The sequence below is a fragment of the Ahaetulla prasina genome, chromosome 2 (genome assembly GCF_028640845.1).
Source record: "Ahaetulla prasina isolate Xishuangbanna chromosome 2, ASM2864084v1, whole genome shotgun sequence".
NCBI classification, from domain to species: Eukaryota; Metazoa; Chordata; class Lepidosauria; order Squamata; family Colubridae; genus Ahaetulla; species Ahaetulla prasina.
The window spans coordinates 259,412,472-259,436,032 of NC_080540.1; the positions used below are offsets into that span (position 1 = coordinate 259,412,472).

The 23,561-nt window shown below is 36.0% G+C and overlaps 1 protein-coding gene and 1 long non-coding RNA gene across 4 annotated transcripts in view; one reads left to right on the forward strand and one right to left on the reverse strand.

The window, feature by feature from the left end:
- LIX1 (limb and CNS expressed 1) overlaps positions 1–21,804 on the forward strand; it is a 35,971-nt gene extending 14,167 nt beyond the window's left edge. For all 3 annotated transcript variants that reach the window (XM_058167904.1, XM_058167902.1, XM_058167903.1), the window contains exons 3-6: positions 11,750–11,890; positions 16,437–16,532; positions 17,382–17,459; positions 19,703–21,804. In XM_058167904.1, the coding sequence (XP_058023887.1) occupies positions 11,750–11,890; positions 16,437–16,532; positions 17,382–17,459; positions 19,703–19,987 (600 nt within the window). In that variant the 3' untranslated portion in view covers positions 19,988–21,804. The remainder of the gene's footprint in view (positions 1–11,749; positions 11,891–16,436; positions 16,533–17,381; positions 17,460–19,702) is intronic.
- LOC131190567 (uncharacterized) lies at positions 3,353–11,756 on the reverse strand. The gene is made up of 2 exons (XR_009153297.1): positions 10,752–11,756; positions 3,353–5,261 (listed from the first exon to the last, which is right to left on the reverse strand). It is a non-coding gene; the product is annotated as an uncharacterized LOC131190567 (long non-coding RNA).
- Positions 21,805–23,561: the final 1,757 nt, after the last annotated feature.

Consider the following 23,561-nt stretch of genomic DNA (forward strand, 5'->3'; position numbering starts at 1 on the left):
GTTTGACTCCCTCTTCTTTGTGGCAACCCCTGAGATATTGGAACACTGCTATCATGTCTCCCCTAGTCCTTCTTTTCATTAAACTAGACATACCGAGTTCCTGCAACTGTTCTTCATATTTTTTAGCCTCCAGTCCCCTAATCATCTTTGTTGCTCTTCTCTGCACTCTTTCTAGAGTCTCAACATCTTTTTTACATCGTGGCAACCAAAACTGAATGCAATATTCCAAGTGTGGCCTTACCAAGGCATTATAAAGTGGTATTAACACTTCACGTGATCTTAATTCTATCCCTCTGTTTATGCATATTTATATTCTCTCCCTTCACCCCAATGTCAAGCCACCAGCAGTTCAAATATTATATGTTGTTTATTTCCAAACATAGAATCATATATAAATAGTGATGAATATGTAATGTTCAAAAAACAGAACCCAGAAAGGTGCCTTCCATTTCAAGAACAGGTGTCTAAAGGAAATCTATATACCCCTAATAATACTCTTGTACCTGTAACCTTTAACTGGGTGAAATATTGCATCATAGGGCAACCAGTTGTGAACTAAAGTGCCTCAAATAAACTAACTTACAGAATGTGTTCAAAATCTGGGTCCCATGATTCCTGTGGAATTGAAATTTGGCAAATTTATAAAATTATGTATTTTATGACATTAAAATGATCATAAAACAGTTTATGACATAATACAAAATATCACGAAACATTTCCTGCACTGATGTTTGACTGCTATACAGTTCAATATAGGCTTTTTTGAAAACATGTACATCTCTGAATATATCCCAATTTTTCCAATGAAGGCAATCCTGTACATTAGAGGTTCTGTCATTGATGATGGTATCGAAGAATCTGCTAAGGACACATCTCTGAAAGGATGAGCCAATGAGTCATTAAATGGAAGTTATTTTTCATTGTAAAGAGCATTGTATTAACAATTCTTTTACCTTGATGCAAACAGGATTGAATTATTTCTCTGAACTTGTAATAGTTGTAGTGCTTTTAGCTACCAGGGATTTGCATCTAATGAGAGAAAAATAATGGGAAGATTGTCACTAGTTTGCCTTTAAAGTTTTTCATAAAAACGATGCAATTGCTACTTTTTATTCCATCATCACTGTATAATATTTCACTCTGCTTTGCCAACATTTGCAACTGTGTCAGTACTCCTTCTATTAGTCTCATCACCTAAACTAATGTTTCCTAAATGCATTACAAAGGAGCTGACGATACACTTTGGATGCTCTTGGTTGACATGGAACATCCATTCTGTTTAGCCTTTTTCATCGATAGATATGATTCATAACCAAGTCTATCAGTGGAAGGCTTGAAAGGGTAATTAGACTGATTAGACAGGATTAGCCTGATGTACTCTTTAGACAGGTGCCTCTACTATTTTTTTTTAATAGATTGTTCAGGAACAAAGTAAAGGAAAAAAATATCCTAATTGCAAGACCAATTTCCAAAAGATGGAAGCAATAACACTGATTAATGGGTTGGCTTTTAAAACAACCCAATGCTCAAACCACCTTTTTCCTTTCCTACCTATGAAACACACTCAACAATAACAGGCAGAACATTCCACTGACTCAGAATCAGAGTAAGAGTTTGAGGTTGGGGTGAATTCCATCAGGTTCTGACAGGTTCTGAAGAACTGGTAGCAGAAATTTTGAGCAGTTCGGAGAACCGGCAAATACCACCTCTGGCTGCCCCCAGAGTGGGGTGGGAATGGAGATTTTGCAGTATCGTTCCCCTGCCACGCCCACCAAACTACGCCCACCAAGCCACACCAGGCCCACCAGGCCACGCCCACAGAACCGGTAGTAAAAACAATTGGATTTCACCACTGGTTTGAGGATATTTCTTTTGGGTGCATGTGAACCACCTTGCCAAGGCTTTTGCAAAACTCTCTACATTGATGTCAAACTAATAGAATATGGGATTTGAGTATTAAATTTATCATTTTTAAAAAATATTTGGATAAAAGAAAAAAGCTCACTATAGAATTGCAGTGGCTTCACACTGAGATTGGGAAGAATGACATAATTTTTTCTTAATAAATTATAGTTAAATTAGCTCATATCTCAGCTAGGGTGCTTTTTCTAGTTAAATATCAATATTGTGTTTAAGGGTTTTTTAAAAACGGAATCAATTAAAATATCTCTCATGCATATTTGAACAGTAGCTCGGAAGGATCTGAGAGTAATGAAATTACCTGCCCTCCGTGACTATGTAAAATCCAAGAAGTTTCATGGATCTATATCATTCTTATTTTCTTAGTGCCTTTTATACCAGGCATTAGCAGAAAAAGCCACCCATGAAAATGGTACTTCATTTTCCACTTATTGTACTGGAGGGCAACCAGAGGCCTATCTGATAAGCTTTTGGCTCCCCTTTCACTGAACTCTGATGTCAACCCATTCATTATTCTAGCAGATGGTTTTGCTTTTTTACCAATAAGAATGTCACTCACACAAGTATTTACTTCCGTAAAATGAAGAAATTTAATTTATCTTTAATTATAAATAGGTTTTAAATTTTCTTTTAACATTTAGGAAATAAAGAATTCTTGTAAAAGCCCTAATCAAAATTTGACTAGTATTGACATTAAGCTAAAAGATCCTACACTACATCGTTTGTGGGCATATTTACCAGGTATTAAACATGTTTTTGTTTTAAATTCATTCTAAATGTTTATATATATGAAGTTATATACAAAAAGTTTCTACATGTTATATCTAGAAGTAATCAGCTAATGGAATCAGGGTTCCCGTCTCAAAGGTGATTTTATTGTTTTATCAATCAACCTAAGACTGACTTCTTTATCAATCTCTGTGTCCGCTTTAGATTAAAACAAAAAATACAAAATAGTAAATAACCATTTATTAAGGAGAATAACCAATTCAATATAATTGTAACAATTGGGAATAAACTACAAAGGAGTAAATCAATACACTGACCCTATCCTGCTGAAAGAACTAATTCAATTGGGCCAAGACTATATGAACCATGTGAAGCAATAGAGAAGACACACCTTCTAGATTTCACAAGAGGACAATTTTTTACAGCTGGAACTTGAAGCATGCCAATTGGCCCAGATTTTACTGAACAAGCAGATCCCAAAGGTTACCAATTGCTAAACCATGTAGAGCTTTATAGGCAAGCTAACACTTCAAATTGTATTGTAGCCAGAATGCCACTCCTATCCCATCGGAGGTCATCCAAAAGTATGGTCAGAACCTTCGTGGTGTTCTACTTTGACTAACGAGATTTCTTTCACCTGTTTTTCACATATTAGTAAAAGTCCCTGTTTCATATTCTGTTTTTAATCCAACAATCCTCCTCCACTTATTTAGCCCCTTTCAGACAGATAGCAATAGTGCTAGCTAATCAGTAATGTTTTGTTTTAAGGCTTGAACTATAAGTGGAACTGTGGTGAGTAACTTTCTATCTACACTATACAGAAAGCCTACATGTGTATCTCAGTGTTTTATCCATATCCATGAATCTGACACAGCTGCAGCAGACCAACAAAACACTGCAGGAAGAAGTTCCTAGAAAGTTGATCAAGAGCTCTACTTCAGAGGTCCTCAGCTAGGGACCTAAATTTATTTTAACTGGATCCAAACTTACAACAACAGCTGATATAAGCATCATCATGCATGCATTTATCTTCTATATGAGCAGTACACTGAACTATAAATTAAAAAGGGAAACTTTTAGACATAAATAGGTCAGTGCAGGAATCATTGTGCAGGAAAATCTCATGAATGAACAATTAAATAGTAAATATGATCTTACTTCAAAAAAATCAAACATCTTACTCCAAAATCAATCTGACATGATTTACAATAATATAATGTATTGATGGGAAAAGTTGATTCAGAGCATATGCTGTAGTTGAGGTGCCACTGACTATAATGCAATCTGTTTCACATTTTAGCTGAAATATGATCATGATAAATAATGTTCTAAGAGAAAGTTCAGCTCTTTATTTAGTTGAATTAAAGGAAACCTGAATATAAGATTCAAAGTTTGCATTACAGCTAAGAAAATGAAAAGTAGCCAATAGTTAGGTCAATTTAAATCTTAAAATGCATGTTAAAGTTAATGCAGCAAAAAAAAGAAATGTTTCTAGAACTTGTTAAACCTTTGCATGCTTGCAACTGAAAATTGCTAGGGAGAAGTGAAAGTAATATTACAAAGAAAAGACCACATGTTTTAATAGATTGACCTAACAGCATCATGCTGGGAAGCATTGTTTTATATTTAGCACTATATGTTTAGGTTTTGTCTGTAATCTGTTGAATTTTTTAAAACAATCTTGAGATTAGGCAAAGAATTATAATTTCAAGAAAGTTATTCTTTCTAAGTAGCAAAAGCATTTCAGTTATGCCACTGGAGCGAAAAATAACCCTTCAACAAAAACTGATATTGCCAATCTTAGAATTTTGAAAAAATGTAATAGTGACTTTTACCTGTGATCATAAGGTAAGATCATACTACTAATCATAAAGCTTGGTCTTCCGACTCATAGGAGCTTTGCATTCAAAGTTTTTATTGTTGCTGTTGTTATCTAGTCTAACTATTTGCTGAGAGAATGCTTTGCAAGACATTGATTTCTGAGAGACCAATTTTGTGGTCCATATTTTTCACAGATAGATAGAAAATAGCATTCAGGCATTTCAAGCATTGCAAAGGGAAACGGGGGTAGAATTGCCTCAGTTTTCACAAAGTGTTTCATGTGGTTTTTTTAGATCCCAGCCAGAATGTACTAGCATCTGGCATATTCAAATTTCACTGCCTCAAAACATGGGGAGCATCTGCAAAGATATCTAAAGTTGATTGCAACTGATAGGCACAACTTCAAAAGATCTTGTGAAGAATAAATAGCATGAATGTTTGTTTAACAGATAGGAAAAGTTGTACACACTACAAGATTTCATCAGTACCAGTGCTGAAGATTGATTCATAAGGCATCTTAAAGTTTGGATTTGTTTAATTGTATACATAAATTGTAAAAAATGTGACTCTGGGAGACATTCAACAATCCAATAATGACAAATATAAAAACAGACACCATAATTTATATATTTAAACTGGTAACAACCAAATCATTCTAATTATAGCTATTGTAAGGGAGAGATAAAGTGATATCCTGAAATAATACCTTTCCTGGCATGTGCAGCCTGCCATCATTTGGACAAGTTGATAACTCCTTCCATCACCTGCTTTCTCCTTGAACAGATTTCTTTCTATTAAAAAGAGAATTAAAACGTTCCTATTCACTCAAACATTGTAGGTAAAGATCCTTAGATCACTCTAAGACCTAACAACATATAGAAACTCATATATCTAGTTGTATAGTAATACTTGATTTAAAAAACAAAATTCCTCTCAGGAAAAGAGTAGAATGTAATACTTTAGTTTCTGGGAACAAGACAGAAATGTATAAAACAAAATTTGTTGGAGGGTAACATAATGAATATATTAAGGAACAAAATGCAAATATTCTACATGAACAACCTTAAGGCTACTTCTCTCAGATATACCACAGGATAATTTTCTATCCCCCTTTATTTTCTTCATATTTTTTTTAAGCCTATTCTTTTCAAGAAGTGCCTGAGTTGTTATATAGCACAATAGTTTATAATATATATACAAACTAATTATGTCCCTTCTTCTTACTCTACTCCATTCATTTAAATATCCACTTCTTTAGCACTGATAACCTAACCCTTTTCATCCTCTGAAGATTCATTCATAATTAGAAAATGAAACAGTGCTGAAGCACTGTTTAAACTAAGTATTTTAACTTAAAATATATTTCTACAAAGGTCTGAGATATAAAATAGATCTTTTTACACAAATAGGCATTATTTATTTCTACATTAGGAAGAGCTCTGTTTTATTATTCCAAGTTTATTGTGATTTACAGAAACCTTTAATTCACTGGCCATGGACAATCATCACCTAAAATACATGAACATATGGTTTTCATCTCCTTCATTGTAGCCTTAGGTAACTTCCTGAAATCACATCCTTGACTCTTAGAAGGCATGCAATTGGGCCCCAGTCTCTACCTTCTGTTTCTATCTAGGGATATTTTGTATACCCTTCCTTTAATCTTCAAGCTACATATAAGCTGCTGTGAGGATTGTGACAAATAAGATCTTTCAATTACAGCCCCCAAACCACATTTTCTTCGGTTTCATTTAAATAAAAGCATTTGGGCAACTGAATATCATATACCCAAGTTATAACTTCTTGGGTTATGCCTCCTATAATCAAAATATATTCCTATACCTGTGAAATATTTCAATAGATACAGCCAAATTTTCCAGTATTCAGGGTCAAAGAATCAACTAGCCATCAGGAAGTTCAGCTATGTGTTGAGGTGGAAAACAAAGGAGATCTCGTCACATTACTATGGTACTGCAATCTCATTTCTGCTATGTCTCTGAAAGTAACTCTGGACAAAGAAGAGTCATAGCTTATTCTAATTTTCTTAAAGAAACACAGCTCAAAGAAGGCTATTGGGAAAGTGGGAAAACATAATTTTCACATACAAAATTCCTGTGATAGACAAATTATTTCTTACAAGATCATTTTCTATGTTCCTTGGACAATGCAAGTGTATTTCCTTCCCATGGAAGTGTAAACAGATGCTAACATTTTTGCTTTCTGTTCTCATTCCCATTTCTTCCATGCTTCCTTAACTATGAAACACTTTTCTGAGATGTCCTCATTTCTATACATGATGGTTAACATATTCCCTAATCTAATACATGTAGTGGTGGGTATACTGGTCCATAGACAGGCATAGGAAAGAAAATACAAGATCAGCTTATCTATATTCCCTTTGGGAATATATTATTAAGTGGCAGTAGCCATAAGTATAGCAAAACCTTACAAAGAAGACGAATGCAACTGATAAACAGCATATTCATGGAAGAAGCAGACATCTTTCAGTATAGCAAATAAGCCCCTGTAATTTAGAATTCATTGTTTGCATCAGGCAAGCAGTACATGGACACGTGGTTCCATTCCCCCCAAAATCAATGTGAAAAGCAGCATTTTTCAGGAGATGCTTTACAATGAGAAGAGTCCAAAATAAATGACAAGAGAATATGAGAACTTACTTCTGAGATCACTTTTTGAATTTCTTGTTAGCCCAAATCAGTTTCTAACCATTCTGCTTTTCAAATTATAAGTAGTAAATTGCCATTAAAGATATTTTAGATCCTTGTGGTCAGTGGTGGGTTGCCCTCGGTTTGGACTGGTTCTATAGAACCAGTAGTAAAACCAGCGGGAGGCTCTGCCCACCGACCCCGATGTCATCAGGAAGCGCGCGAGTGAGGGAAGCGAGCACAAACACGCGGCTCCGTTACGAACCAGTAGTAAAGGTAAGTAGAAACCACCTCTGCTTGTGGTTCCATCTATCCTTTATATATGGAAGAAAAAGAAATTGTACTAAGATGTTGGTATCTTAAGAGGAATCTGTAAGCAAAGATTGAAATAGAAAGTATTGGCAATATCATCTTAGAAAGCAAGAGAATGTGCATGAAAAGCTGTAAAACAAGAAACACAAGACTCAGCTTTCCATTGATTAATCTGGTCCATACTATGTACCCTTGAAAATAAAGTTTCACAGAATGAGGAATTAATAGACATGTAGGGATTTAACAGGTTCAAGGCTGAAGTCCTGAAATCATCTTATGGGGAAAAAAATAGCGCTTAAATTCATTGGGACTACCTTATTGGTTTGATTTTAACGTATCTGTATTACTCATTGTACAATAGACAGACTAAGGCTGGACACATGCAACAGATTGCCCATAGACCAAATAGAAGCCTTCTAAAACTCTTCAGAGTCCATAAAAAAGGCTACTCAAATTGTTTTCTTTTTAAAAGGGAACCACAAGGAAATGTGTTTATTCTGCAGGAGCTTCTATAGTTGTTGTTCAGTCACTAAGTCATGTCCAACTCTTCATGACCATGGATCATAACATACCAGGCCCTTCTGTCCACCACTGCTGCCTGGGGTTTGCCCAAATTCATGTTCATTGCACAGGGGTGAAATCCAGCAGGTTCTGGAGAACCGGTAGCAGAAATTTTGAGTAGTTCAGAAAACCGGCAAATACCACCTCTTGCTGGCCCCAGAGTGGGGGGGGAATGGATATTTTGCAGTATCCTTCCCCTGGAGTGGGGTGGGAATGGAGATTTTGCAGTATCCTTCCCCTGGAGTGGGGTGGGAATGGAGATTTTGCAATATCCTTCCCCAGGAGTGGGGAGGGAATGGGGATTTTGCAGTATCCTTCCCCTGGAGTCGGGAGCGAATGGGGATTTTGCAGTATCCTTCCCCTGCCACCCTCACCAAGCCACGCCCACTAAGCCACACCACCCCTACCAAACCATGCCCACAGAACCGGTAGTAAAAAAAAATTGGATTTCACCACTGTCATTGCACCAATGACACTATCTATCCATCTCATCTTCTGCTGTCCCTTTCTTCTGCTTTCAATCTTTCCCAACATCAGGTTTTTTTTCCAGTGACTCATCTCTTGTCATTAGGTGGCCAAAGTATTTGAGCTTCAACTTCAGTATCTATGTTTCCAAAGAACAGTCAGGGTTGATTTCTTTTAGGAGCAACTTCTATAATGATTATTAATGCAGTTTGTCATTGAGTCCGGTGATGAGAACCATTTTAAAATTATACTGTATTGGTCTTCTTTTAGGCTGAAAATACCCATATACCAAATTGCCAAATTCCTCAACTTTCTGAAAAGTCCACCTTGCCCAGCCAGCCCTCAGCTGCCTGGAAATTTTCATCCTTGCCTCATATGCTTCATTTCTACTGTCAATCCATTGTCCTGACCTAGAATTCTGAGTTCCTGCCTAATGTTGAATTTTGAAATTTCTTTCATAGTTGTAGAGCATTCACTGTAAACAATTTGGTGCACTATCACATTGCTTGGCCACAGCTAATATCTACCATTGTTTTGTTCTTTTATACCAGTACATCACTGCGAGGGAGTCTAGAATACAATATACAACATGTCCATTTATTTATTTTGCATATGGCATACAATGTCAGGGAAACCTACACGCTAGACACGCTAGTCCTGACAGCCTAAATTGCTAGTTCATTCTATTTGGTGCTTGAAGGCCTATCTTTGGTGCACCGCAGGGGGCAAACTAGCTTACATCAACTGACTAGTGGCGCTCAGCTTGCTGGCTTTTCCAGGCTCCACTGCCAATCTTGCTTTGTATTGCTTTGCCTCCATTAATTAAAAGGGGCAGACACCCTCTCATGTTCACACTAACTACTTCATTCTTTTCACCCAAGAATATTGCTACACTTTTTATAAACACTTCTGTAGAACAATCTGTGGAAATACCTTTGCCCTCAGGAAAAAAAAATGGCTAAGGTTTCCATAGTTCTCATGAATTCCCAGAATGATGAATATTGTTTATATGAGGATGAGTATTAAGGTCACAGGAGAAAACATAGGTACAGGAACTAAAATATAATGTTCAAAACTACTTAAACTTGTGTGTCACCGATTATTTTCAAAAAAGAAGAAAGAATCATTCTTGATGTGTAAATCTCTCAGCCTGCAAAGATTTTCTATTTGCTTTTAAATCTATGCAGTCTCTTTGATCTGTTACTTTGCTGGTCATACTTAAAATAAATAGTTTCTTTTATCTTGCCTTTTTACTGGGTTTAGCCTTTGCAAAGATGGTTTAAATCTAAATTGTTTGGATTGCTTCCTATAATAAGGTTTATTATTAAAAGCATGCAGTTCTGAATTTTGTCTAGGAATTTGAAAAAGTAAATATTCATATAACCCACAAGAGAAGGTTAAAACTAATAGAAGAAAACTGGTGAAGTACATTGACTTAGGCAATTCAAGAAAGTTGTAAAAGATGTGCAAGAAAAAGTTCACAGATTGTTCAGGAGTCTTTGTATCGTACTTTTTAGTAGATTTTTCAAAATACATCTGAACTAGCTAGTAGAAAGGAAAATGAATTTTATCTTTCTTGTTAGGATTTTGTTTATAGCAATTATAGCAAGCACAGCCAATGCTACCAATATTTAATCACACTGAAGAAGGAATAGTCTTCGCTGCATCAAGGGAGTGTTGAAGCATCTGTTTCTCTACTAAACTAGACATGCAAAATTCAGCATTGCAAAAAATTGGCAGTGGTAATGAGCTTAGATGGTATTCAAAAAAAGATTGGACAAGTTTAAGAAATGGAGCAAAAACCAAATGCTAGCCATTCTCTTGAACCAACCAATTAACCATAGATTATGTAAATTGCAGAAAACATCAGTAGGTAGGACTAACAAACTATGTACAGCTTGCTAGTCTTTCCCATAACTAAGGCAGTGAGCCAGCATTCAACCTGAATCTCCTGAATGCTAGTTTAGCAGGGAATCAGCAGTGTGCTAGCACATGTTGCTTGGATTGTGTCTATTAGTTTCTTTGCCAATGGACACCAGTAAACCAATCATTCATAATCTACTTGTATTATTCATTGTTTACTGGGCTCTCCAAGCTAGGTTTTTTTTTAAAAAAAAAACAACAACTTTATTTATTAATCAAATGTTCAGACCTCCCATCTCACTCTATCTTGACAATATAAAATTAAAAATATAAAATTCATATTAAATATTTAAATAGCTTTTTTTAGTTAGCCAAAGAAATAAACTTGGTATAGATTATGGGTGTCAAACTCACCGCGTCACATTGCTATCACATGACGTTTCATGACATTTTTCCCATTCGCGAAGCTGGGATAGGCGTAGTCTGCACGAGATGCATCCAGCCCACGAGCCACCAGTTTGACACCCCTGGTATAGATGCTTTCCCTGACTTGTTTCAAGTGGAACAAGTGCTGGATACTATTGACAGAGTAAACAAATTTGTAAGGACAAGCAAGAAACATCAGTGAGGAATTACAATTTCATTTGCACAAGCAAATGATGCATATGACATCACTCTGACTTCTGTAGTTGTAAACAAGCCTCCAATTGTCTATAGTTTTCTTCCTAAGTTGTCGATTGGAAGACATGGTAGGAATAAATATCATGTGTTAACTTAGTCCTTGTTTTCTGCTAAGCCAGAATCCTGATAATTGTGATTTGGCATGGCATACAAATATGTATGGTGTTGTTGTTGCTATTTGCCTGTCTCAATATATGGCCCATAAACTTCATTGTGTTTGCCTTGTGTTTAAATATTCCACCTGAGTGGAAGAATGTGCCTTTTATTCTCATTATGCACTGTTTTATAAATCTCATCTCCCCACCATTAGTTTTTTTTCTCTAAACTTTAAAATATCCAAATATTTTAGTCCTTCCACAGAAGAAAGGTGCTCCAGCTCCTTGATTATTTTGGCTGCCCTTTTCAACACCTTTTGCAGCTGTCTAAGTTATTCTTATGAGATGGGTGAATGACCAAAGCTTCAGAGTATTATTGGACTCTGTACAAAACAAGCAGTTCCACATGAATTACTAAGAAACAAAATGGTTCTTCTAACCCCAGAAGAAGTAAAAACTGGCAACCATGTGGGAACATTCAGCTGATGATGACTCATCTCAGAAGAATGATTTCTTTTTAAGATTTCAGGCCATCAAGTATTCTTCTCTTTGGCATTAAGTACAATAAGGACAACCTCATCTTATATAAAGACGGGAAATATGTTGTCCCAGTTCTAACATTTATTTGTATTTTAGTGTTCCCTGAGTAGGGCAGAAGCACGGCGAGATGCTGCAAAAGTGGCTCTTATCAATTCTCTGTTCAATGAGTTGCCTTGTCGCAGGATCACAAAGGAATTCATTGTGGAGAGTGTCCAGGAAGCTGTGTCTTCCACCAGTGTAAGTATTAGCCATCATTTTGTGTGCTGTATTCCTATGTACTATATTTATGATAAAATTACAAGCAGTTTGACAGATTGAATCTCACCAGGCTCAAGGTTGACTCAGCCTTCCATCCTTCCGAGGTTGGAAAAATGAGGATCCAATTGTTGGGGGCAATACGTTGGCTCTGTTATCCACTTAGAGAGGGCTGTAAAAGCACTATAAAGCGGTATATAAGTCTAACTGCTACTGCTATTGCTATTCACGTAAGGGCAGTGTGAGAGTGTCTTGACTGATACATTTTTGCACTATGATAAATGTCTCCCTTTTGACCCAAACACCCTTTCCCTCATACAAGTCAAGGCTACATTTTAAAAATCCGTAATCTGTTTTGTTTCTTAAGGGGAACGTATCAGGTTTTCCTGGCATATTGTCGAGTAATAGAAGTTACAAGCACTGATGTTACATATGCCAAAAATAAGGAGTGTTTTTTTTTTTAAAATCAGAGCTGCAGTTTAGGCTTTAAAACTGTACAGTATTTAATAGAGACAGGAAGATGGGGATGATATGGTGATGTCAATGGGAGGTAGAATTGAACATTTTTGTTTGATTGCAAGTGGGAAAATAGGTGTTCAGATTTTAGATACTCATATTGTATTTTCATCAAGGTTACACCATCAATTACATTTTGCTCATGATGAGATATAGAGTGACAAAAGCAAAGTGAACTGTATGGGGTCAAGTGCCCTGGAAGTGATTTTTAAAAAGAGGTAAAAACTGCATGTGGGATCTGATTTAGCCTTCTGACATATCCCAACAATAGCAATAGCACTTAGACTCATAGACCACCCCATAGTGCTTACTGCACTCTCTGGGCACTATACAATGTGAACATATTCCTCCACCACCACCACTACCACCACCTCCAACAATCTGGGTCCTCATTTTACAGATTCTCAGAAGAATGGAAGGCTGAGTCAACTTTGAATCCCTCAGGATCAAACTCCAGGCTATGGGAAGAGTTAGCTTGCAATACTGCATTCTAACCACTGTGCTACCAGGGCTCCTACCACTATTACCCATTTTGAAATAAAGCTGTAAAGATGATAACAAAGTAAAACAGGCACCAAAACCTAAATAAAAGTTTTGATTTGATTTGACTCTGAAAAGCTGACCTCTAAAAAGACTTAGATTGGGAGACACGTTGGACATAATTTCCACATTTTACTGGAGCTAATAACCACTCACTCATGCTGTGTAGAGCACTCATCAAAAATAGGATTCAGGAAGTTGACCAGAACTGCTCTGAGTCACATCAGTGCCTTGATTATCCAGTTTCAATACAGAAAATATATTTTCTTTTCAATAAAAAGTAGAACATTGTATATAATCCAAGCATAAACCTGAATTAGAAATATTGTTTTACCGATGACTAGGTCATTGAAGCAATGAAAGAAAAAATATGTACACTCAATAGTCACTCATGCATACTGAGTGTATCAATTAATTTTAATGTTATTAAGACAAATGCTTTAAAATGTCTAGTTATATCCTGCCATTCCCTCAGAGAATATATACTTTCTTGAAATGAGTTATAAAATATAAGGAAATTCAGTAATGGCCCAAAGCCTAAAACAGAAGTATGAATTATCTGAGCTCTTTTATTCATTTTCCTATATTTCTGTCCTTTTTTTTTCTTTATTATTTCACTGCCTCTGGCAAGGAAATAAGTTGGCAGGAGCTTTTGTGAAACAGAAACAGAATCAGATGTTAACATCTGCATTTGGGGTTACCTCTATATTTTTCATGTGTTGGTTTACAGTTACCGTATGTTGTCATCAGCTACTGTGTCCCATCGAGGAAGTTTCTGCATTTACTAATAGATAATTTTTAAAATAATCATTATGCTCTTCTTGAACAGGCATTGTATATGTTTCCTAGTTATAAAGATATAAAAACATCAAGTAAGTGCATGTTATAATATAGCTATTTTTAAAAATATATTCTTTATATTATGGATTTATTAAACATTAAAGCCATTCCTTCCCTTGAAATAAGACTATGAACAGTTCTAAAACTCAGTTAGATATCCCTATAAGTTTTCTATATGCCAGCCAAAGATTCCAGTTTTTTAATGCTGCACAAGTAAACATTAGAAGAGAAATATATAATTTGGTTTTGGTGTTCCAAATATTTCTAAAGGATAGTTAACTATGTATATATAAAAGCCTATACATATAACAAGAGTAGGTGATGTGAGGCTTTCGAATACCTTGTCATAGCTTCAGAAATTCATATGGAAGGAGGGAGGGAGGGAGTGCAATATTTAGTGCAATTCAAACACATCATAAGAAAAAGTTGGTCATTTTAGTTATAGTTCCAATAGACACACTTGGTTCCTGCCAATGTCTGTGATTTACAAATAAAATAACAGAAGGAGAGACAATGAACTCATCCCCTCTCCATCACTATCATCACGATGGAAGTATGTCTAATGAATTCGGGATTGATGGGTAAAGATAATCTTACTGGAGCCATATTATATCTTACGGTTATTGGTAGTAGGGGCAGAAATCTATTTCAGTAAAAGCTTGTGGATAATCTAATCAATAATGCAACAAAAGTTAAAGAAAGAAAATAAATATGCTGACCTCTGCTGAATATGTTACTTTAGTCTCCAACAAACATAATGAAATCTTTCCCTCACTATGGAAGAAACTGCTGATAGGAAAGGAACAGGTGGACTGGAATTGCTTGGAAAGGGGTGACCTCTAAAATAAATAACACTCTTCCTCCTCTACTAAACATTTTGCTTGTATGATTCTAGGTAGATGGAGAAAGTGTTTAACATTATGGCGAATTTATAAAGTAGAGGAGGTCTGCAAGTGAAAGACATTTTCTTTTCAAACCTCTTTACAAGTCCTGAAAAAGGCTTTTAAACATCCAGTTCTGTTTTTGAGAACAATGCTATACATTTGGGGAAACTAAGCCATTATTAATTTACATGTGACTTTTTAAAGAAAATCATTTCATGCAATATGTATTTTTTTTCAATGGAAATTTTCTAAGGTAAAAGCTTAAAATCCCAGAGTTCTAAGCAGCAGTCCTCAGGGATATTTAAAAGCCAGCATAAATATTGTAGCAACACCATGCACACGTTCTTGCATTTCCAAAGCTATAAATCTGCTAACAGTTCCAGTGCAGAAACCATTTTGTGGACAATGCTCTGTTCAGCTTTGCACAGCTGCTCCAGAAAGATTGTTAAAAAGAAAAAGGAAATAAAAGGAGGAAGTATTTCATCTTAGATGGTTGCCACAGAATGGATAACAATAGCACTGGGTATAAAGTTTTGATTCAAGCAATTTGACAAATTCCACAAGTCCGCTTACAACAATGAGTTGAACTTTAAAGCCCTCATAAAAAGGAAAGAAGAAGGAGAAAGGCAGAGAGAGAGGGAGAGAGAGAGAGACCCCAAAGGAAAGTTCCATGAGGTATTATCCCTTCCACAAACATGCAGCTTTCTCACACCAGGTTTTTGTGTACAAAGAAGGGAAAGAGAGAAATGCATATAAATGCAATTCTATTTCTCATCTAGACCCTCTTCCAGGGCAAAGGTCAATATAATGGTTGTGAACACAATTCACACACACATATCATCTTTTACATGTGAAAAGAGCTGGGCTTTCAATGTGTGATCCCAGCCTCCATCTTGACTTTTTTGACTCCTCCTGCAAACACCTCTGATCTGTTACATTATTATTCTCTGAGTTACTATAACAATTCCAGTAATTAAATTGCAGGTACTAAATAAGTAAGTAATATGGTAACTAGGTAAGTTGGCCTTGAAGAGACCAGGTAGATTTTCTTCTTTATGGAAAATATTTGCTGAAAAATCTGCTGCTGTCCAGGAGAAATTGAAAATCAGATCTACCACAACTAGCTTATATCAGACCACAACTTCTGACAGGACAATTCTTGTAATTGCTCTTTTTTAAATACGAAAGGAAGATGTGGATAAATGCTAAGAAAGTGAGATAGGCTTTGATTTACAACCACAATTGAGTCCAAAATTTCTGTTGCTAAGGAAGACAATTGTTAGGTGAATTGTGCCCCATTTTATCACCTTTTTTCCACCGTGGTTAACGAAATCACTGCAGTTGTTAAGCAAACCTGGCTTGTTGGTAGCTATCTGGGAAGGTTATAAATGATGATCACATGACGCTGAGACGGTGCAACTGTCATAAATACATGCCAGTTACCAAGTGTTTGAATTTTGATCACATGATCATGGGGATGCTGCTACAGTCAGAGGTGTGAATACCAGTCATAAGTCACTTTGAACAGTCACTAAATGAATGTTTGTATGTTAAAGACTACCTGTACACTTAATTAAGGCTTAAACTAGTTTTTATATAATGTGTATACTTTACATAAAAAAGTATCTCATTGCTTTTATTGGAAAAGATTCATGCCTACATGAGGTGTAAAAACTGAATACATTTTTTTCTCTGCTTAAAATCAGCTTTCATAATTCAGTTTTAATTTATCTCTTTCTCCTTTCAAGGGTACTTTAAATGATGCAGATGATCCAAGCACAAGTATTGGAGCATATCACTATATGCTAGAATCAAACATGGGGAAAACAATGCTAGAATTTCAGGTATTTGTGGTGGCTGAGTCATTTGTCCAGAATTGTCAAGAAATACAGGATGATTTTTATATGTATTGTTTTGTTTTGTTGTTGGTTTTTTTGTTTTGTTTTTTTGATGTTCCATCTCTCTGAACAAATTTCTTTTAAAAGTTTAGGTCTTACAGCTTTGCTCTTGTTTTCTATTTTCTTGGGTTCCTGTTGCTAAGAATAGAATATCCAGATCAAGGAAAAGCTGTGTTTACTGGAATAAATGACAAAACTTTTGCAGAGTGGACCATTGAAAATATTTCCTTTTGTGAAGGGCCTTAGCAATCCAACTGCAACACTCATGTTTCTATCACAATAGTTTTATAACTGTTATTTTTTTCAACAACCACCACGCTGAAGTAAGAGAGAAAACATATTTATTTATGTAATAATTTATTTAATTTATTATAGTAAAAGTCAATAAAATAGTGTAGCATCCCAAAAGCTATGTCTTTCAATGGATGCACATCCAATAAATGTGTATGATAGTCCAACATTAACAGAAAAGGGATTTGATGTTTGCAATGAACTAAAGCCACTTTTAAAAGGAGAAGCCTGTATAGTTAAACCACCTATTGTAAAAATAGAGAAATAGGCTTGCACGTAATTCTACTGCTCTAGACCAAAACGTATAATAGTATTTCTATGGTGATTTGCAGAAGTGTAATTTTGAATCTCATCCATTGCTTGCACACCAAATCCTGCAATATTTTCACTTAAAAATGCTGCCCAATAATTAGTTGTTAATAAAACTCTTGAAACCAGATTCTAGTCCTAGGCTTCTGAATGCATCCTCCTTGTTATCTCCCCTCCACACCCCATTCCCCCTAGGAGCTTATGATCGTGTTTCAACTTCTGCACTGGAATGGAAGCCTTAAGGCCCTGCGTGAAACTAAGTGTTCTCGGCAAGTATGTAGCCTTTTTTTAAATAGATTTTTTATTTTTAAATATACATCAATATCAATACATCAACAGTGTGGCCTCTGGGTATAATTCATTTTGATACAAACATCAATAATGATAATCGTAATAATTGTTATATTAATCAAATTTATATAATCCTAGAATTGATATACATGATTTTTTAAAGATAATTATTCAATATTTCAATATTCTATTTTAATACCAATGATGTTATAAACGTACATGGTAGTACCACATTTCACCCTCTAGTCTTTCTCATCAAACTGTTACTTATATTCTATTATATAAAAAGGGGGAAAAAATTATATCTGCTAATATTCCCCCTAAATCAGGTCACTATTACTAATCCTAATATATAAAGGTGTGTATTCTTATTTCTTCCTCTATAAATTTCTAATCAGGCCATCATTATAGTAGAAAAAAAGAAGAAGAAAAATCTATAATAATTTCTTTCTATCCATTGTCTCTCGCCCATTTTAATACTTCAATTCTTATTCATTTTTTGGCTTGCCTCCCATATTCCTGATCTTTATCTCTATCAACATCTGTATCTTCCCCATTCAGACTAAAGATTTCTCCCATCTCTATCCTCCTAAGCTGCCAGTCTCCAGAATATCCATCCACGCCCCCTCTCCCTTTCAAAAGTATCTGCCCAATTATCTGATTCCATTTTTAAATCTCTTAAAGTGCTTTTCCCTTGGTTTATTTCATCAGAAATAACCTTCTAAAATGCAACACTACAGTAATTGTCAGTTATTCCCAGCATTTGTTTTAGAAAAGTCTACTTGAAGTTCTGCTGTGTAATGTGCTTCCTCTTTTCTATAAATCATTTATTGTGGTTGATCTGGTTCAACTGACTAGCAATTTTCAAGTCCCATTGCTAGAAAATGTTTAGTTTAAATTTACTGCTTTTCCAATTGCCATTGTAATCAATGTTGCATCTAAGATATTGGAGCATGAACTGGGCATCATAGCTCAGGAGAGCAATCATTGAAAACACAATAAGGAGGCAGAGACCTCCCAAGAAAAATGTTGTAAAAATGTATAATCAGAAATTGTGGACAAGAGTTGGGATAGAATGAATAGGATCTACATGTATAAACAATGTAAAACATATATACATAACACTAAACATTTAAAAAATTAAATAAACACAAGAAATCTCTGATTTCAATAATAGATAGTTCCAGCTTATGTTGGTCGTAAACAGAATTCAGCAGGCAAAAATTCATTTCATATTAAACATATGCTGAGAAATATCTCATACAGTCCAAAAAACATGTTTTATTTTTATTACTGTAAATAATTACTATGTTAATTAACAATGACAGCTAATATCAGTTTTTGCTGATGGTAAAATGGTAAGGAGGAACTTTCTTGTAAAGAGCCTGGATTCCAATCATACTGTCTCTAGATGAAAAACTGAAATGTAAATTCTGTAGCATAAAAATCCCATTTTTAAAGTACCATGGCAGCCCTTATGCCTGCACACCATTTGGTGATGCACTTTATACATAGCCAAAAAGCATGCAAAACGGCAGATCGTGAACAAATGGGTATGGACATATGAAAGCAATAATTAAAAGGGCTTTAAGATCTTTTAAATACAATGTCTAATTTTATGACATTAGAAAATAATTCAGTCCTTACTGTACATTAACCTAAGGCCTTTGGGTGTCCTTCAAGTCAGTGATGACTTTGGGTGGCTTCAGAGCCTGTTACCTTGTATGACGTTAAAAAAGGATGACCTTGACAGGTGAAGGAAGTGCAGACATGCAGGATTTTGGTACTATAGCCAACCTTAATAAAAGTATTTTTAGCCCTATGTGGATTTTCTTTCTTGGTCTGGTCTATGTCATATGGCTGACATTACAGTGTCATATGGCTGAGATTCTTGGCAATATTTTCAGAAGTGGTTTGCTATTGCCTTCATCCTAGGGCTGAGAGAGTGTGACTGGCCCAAAACCTTCCAGCTAGTTTCATGCCTAAGGCAGGGCTAGAACTCACAGTCTCCTAGTTTCTAGCCTAGTACCTTTAATCACTACACCAGACTGGCTCACAGCCCTCTTAATTGCTCACATTAAAGCTCCTACACAACTAGAACTGCAGTTCATGGCATGGTTCTTTGGTGGGATATGTTACCTGGTTCTCCAACATCTATATTTTAGGATGTGTTTAATTTGCTATATTGATTGCTAACTCTTCTTTTTGGGGCGGGTGGGTCATAGGAAGTGATTTCCTACTATTCCCAATACAATTTAGATGAACGGATGAGAAGTCATATGGCACTGGACTGGCTCATGAAAGAGCAAGAAATTCCGGGCATTATATCACAAGAGCTACAAGTGGCACTTAGAGAGCTCGAAGAAGCAAGGAAAGCCGGACAAGAGTTGCGGTTTTACAAAGAAAAAAAAGAAATCCTTGGCCTGGCACTGAGTCAGCTGTATAGCGATTCTGCAACTACCTCTTCAAATGATGATCACATGAGCCTAGCCCTCAGTGGCTATCGTTAGCCTACATTTGAGAGATGGCATTATTGTATGGCTGCATCTTGGCTATTCAGATCAATAGGAAGTAACTGTTTACCTTACTTAGTGTACTGTATAATGTACTAAATTGAAAATCTCAGATTTCTTCCTTGATGAGAAGAAAGTATCCCAAGTACAAAAGAACTCCTTGTATATCAAACTAAAGTTCCCAGGAACTAAGGAAAGGACGTAGGCTTCAGTTTATCCTGCTTTCATCAGATGGGCAATGCCTAAAAGTGACAATACGATCTGAGAATGGACCGAGGGACTTTTTGTAGTAGCTGTTTAAGTAATAATAACATTTAGGCTTCTAAATTCTTTAAGAAGAAGCACAGTTAGTTCAGCATTGTTGATCAGAGCTTTTGGTGTACTAATTGAGTTTATTCGTTGGGGAGACATTTGAGAAAGAAGTAATATCCTTGCAATAGGCAAAAAAACCAAAATTGTGTAAATTTACTAGTCTTTTTAAATAGAGAACAATAAAGTTTTCATATTAAAAATAGTGACATGCTCTCAAAAAACCAATGAAATAATTTTAAAATATACTTAGTTGTAGCAAATCTATATCAATTACTTTTGACCTAAGAAAGAGTGGGGGGAACCTCAGGTAGTTGAAAGAAGCCAACTTTGGTCTAATTTGCTAAATAAATTAGGGAAATAACATGTAAGCTTGTTGCCGCTGGATAAAGAATCAGATGGCTGCATTGATTGCTAGACTATTTTATTTTCCTATGCAAATCAGAGAAAGAAGGCGATATCGTTGAACCACAATTGAAATAACTACACATCTTATTCAAAATTCCCATACATAAACAGGTTCTGTAAATACTTAGCAGGGTAAGACTGGCTGCTATATCAACATAATGTCAAATCAATGCTGGAAGAGTCAGAATAATACTGAAGTGTATAGCTACCAGATCTGGACTGCAGAAATTCGAATTCGGATTCCTTAAAATGGATGCATCTGTTTTCAGGATTGCACAGAAGCCTCAAAAAAAGACAGATTGCTCTGCAAGAATAGCAGAGAGAAGCTGTTCTCATGCAAACACTTTGGAGTCACTTCTCAGGTGTTCTCAGCTTTACTGACTGTCATCACCACCACTACAACAAAAAAAAAATCACATGTATTTTAGCTTTGAAAACAGTAATTTAGAATCATTCAGCATATTTCCTGGAACCATATTTTCCATCTATCTACACATGAAACAATGTGAATGTGTACAATGTGTACAATGATAATGTAACAATTGAATTTTAATCTGCTTTTAAAATTGCCTTCAAGCAAAATTATTCAGTGCTACTAGCATTTCATTCATCATGGATTTCTGATTTAGCAGTAATCTTGGCTGATTAGCTCTTCACTGTTTCTGTATCACAATACATTGTTTATCAAGCACAGTCCGGACAATCTACTCTGATTGTCAGATGCAGCGTGGCTATCCATAACACAAAAGAGTCATGTATATTATTATATTATTGTGAATAACCTTATATTCACAACATTGCCACAAAATGATATATAGTAGCATATCAAGTAAGTTGAGGGCTTTTTTTTTTAGTGTTCATCTACAATTGTCATCCTTGTGCTACAGCAAATTATTTTAGTATTAAAATAAGATGCGTTGTCTATACAGAATTACAAGAATGTGCAAATGAAGGAACCATCATATTAAAAATGGCTATTGTGTATTTCGTATTCTGTTTGATCATCTTCGTATGTAGAATTTGGACAGTAATTCTGTAAAATAAAGTGTTCTGAAAATAAAACAAATGAATGTTTGGCATATATGGAAAACACAGAAAAAAGAGACTTACTGTTATTGCTTATTTCTCTGGGGCATAAAAACTTACTTTAAGGCCTGTTTCATTCTGTGATTTCTTTTAGGATAAGACAAGTGTTCTTGAAGCCTAAATTTGTAATGAGATGTCAAAAGAGAAGCAAGTTTGCCCAGAGAGAAAACAAATCTATCTCTTGCAAGGCAGAAGAAAATAGAAAGGTGCAGAGGACAGAAGTTTGTCTGATTTTATTTTAGACATATATTTAAATATGAGTCTTCTGAAATCTCTAAGCAGTCAGGCCCATTGATTTGCATTCAATGTTGCATGTTACTTTCAACCTAAATTTTCTCCTATTTCCATTTCTAATCTTACCAAATGTAAACCTATGTTTACCTTAGAAACATGGGGTGGAATCAGAGGTGGTATTCAGCAGGTTCTGACCAGTTCTGGAGAACCGGTAGCGGAAAATTTGGGTAGTTTGGAGAACCGGTAAATACCACCTCTGACTGGCCCCTCCCCCATCTATTCTCTGCCTCCCGAGTCCCAGCTGATCGGGAGGAAATGGGGATTTTGCAGCCCATGGCCACCAAGCCACGTCCACAGAACTAGTAGTAAAAAAATTTGAATCCCACTACTGGATGGAATGTCACAGAAACAAAAGCTGTGTGCATCTGTTTGTGGATATGGGAATGAGTAGAAGAAAATGTCATAGTTTATGTCAGCTCCCCTGATTCACCAGCTGCCCTCCTATTATATTCTTGAAAAGGGGAGGAAATTGCAAATAAAATACACATGTGCCATGGCTCTGTAAATTTCATTTTCATACGGTGGTTTTCTCCTAGCAGTAGGAGACCTTGCTGATTGTAATAAAGACCTACTTGAGTTCACCAATTGTTTGTAAAAAGCCAAGGCTCCTTTGCTGCTAAGCCATTGAAGAGGGGCTTGAGGAGACTCTGTCTGGCCACGTGGGCTACTTCATCCCAAGCATTGCTATTTTCACATACATTGAAGGTTGGGTTAACAGGATCCAGCACAAATGGCCTAAGAGAGAGAGAAAATATCCCATATTGGCAAGTGATATTTATTTATTGGGCATTCAAAGATGCCATGCGACAAGACACTTGACTGAGTTCATCTGCTCCTAATGTTCACACATGCATACATTCCTTCTCATCCAGTCTAGAATTACAACTCTCCCTGCTCGTCCCTTTCACAAATCATCTTCATTCTCATGTGCTATTGCTTTGGTACAGTATTGCCTTCTGCAGCAATAACTTAACCTTTAGATGGCTATTAAAATGTCCCTGGAGCAAAACCCAGAAATATAGAGCAAGCAGATTTGTATTCCATAAGTGAAACAGCAGTTAAATACTAACAAGAGCATAGGTAAAGGTAAAGGTTTCCCTTGCACATATGTGCTGGTCATTCCCGACTCTAGGGGGCTGTGCTCATCTCCGTTTCAAAGCTGAAGAGACAGCGCTGTCCGAAGACATCTCTGTGGTCATATGGCCTGCATGACTAAATGCCAAAGGTGCACGAAATGCTGTTACCTTCCCACCAAAGGTGGTCCCTATTTTTCTACTTGCATTTTTACGTGCTTTCGAACTGCTAGGTTGGCAGAAGCTGGGACAAGTAACAGGAGCTCACCCCATTACACAGCACTAGGGATTCAAACTGCTGAACTGCCAACCATTGAATAAAATATCACAAGCCCAGTCCTTCCTCCTGTTTGCTAGACTGGGACTATAAATGAAGAACAGACAAATATATGGAAGTCTTA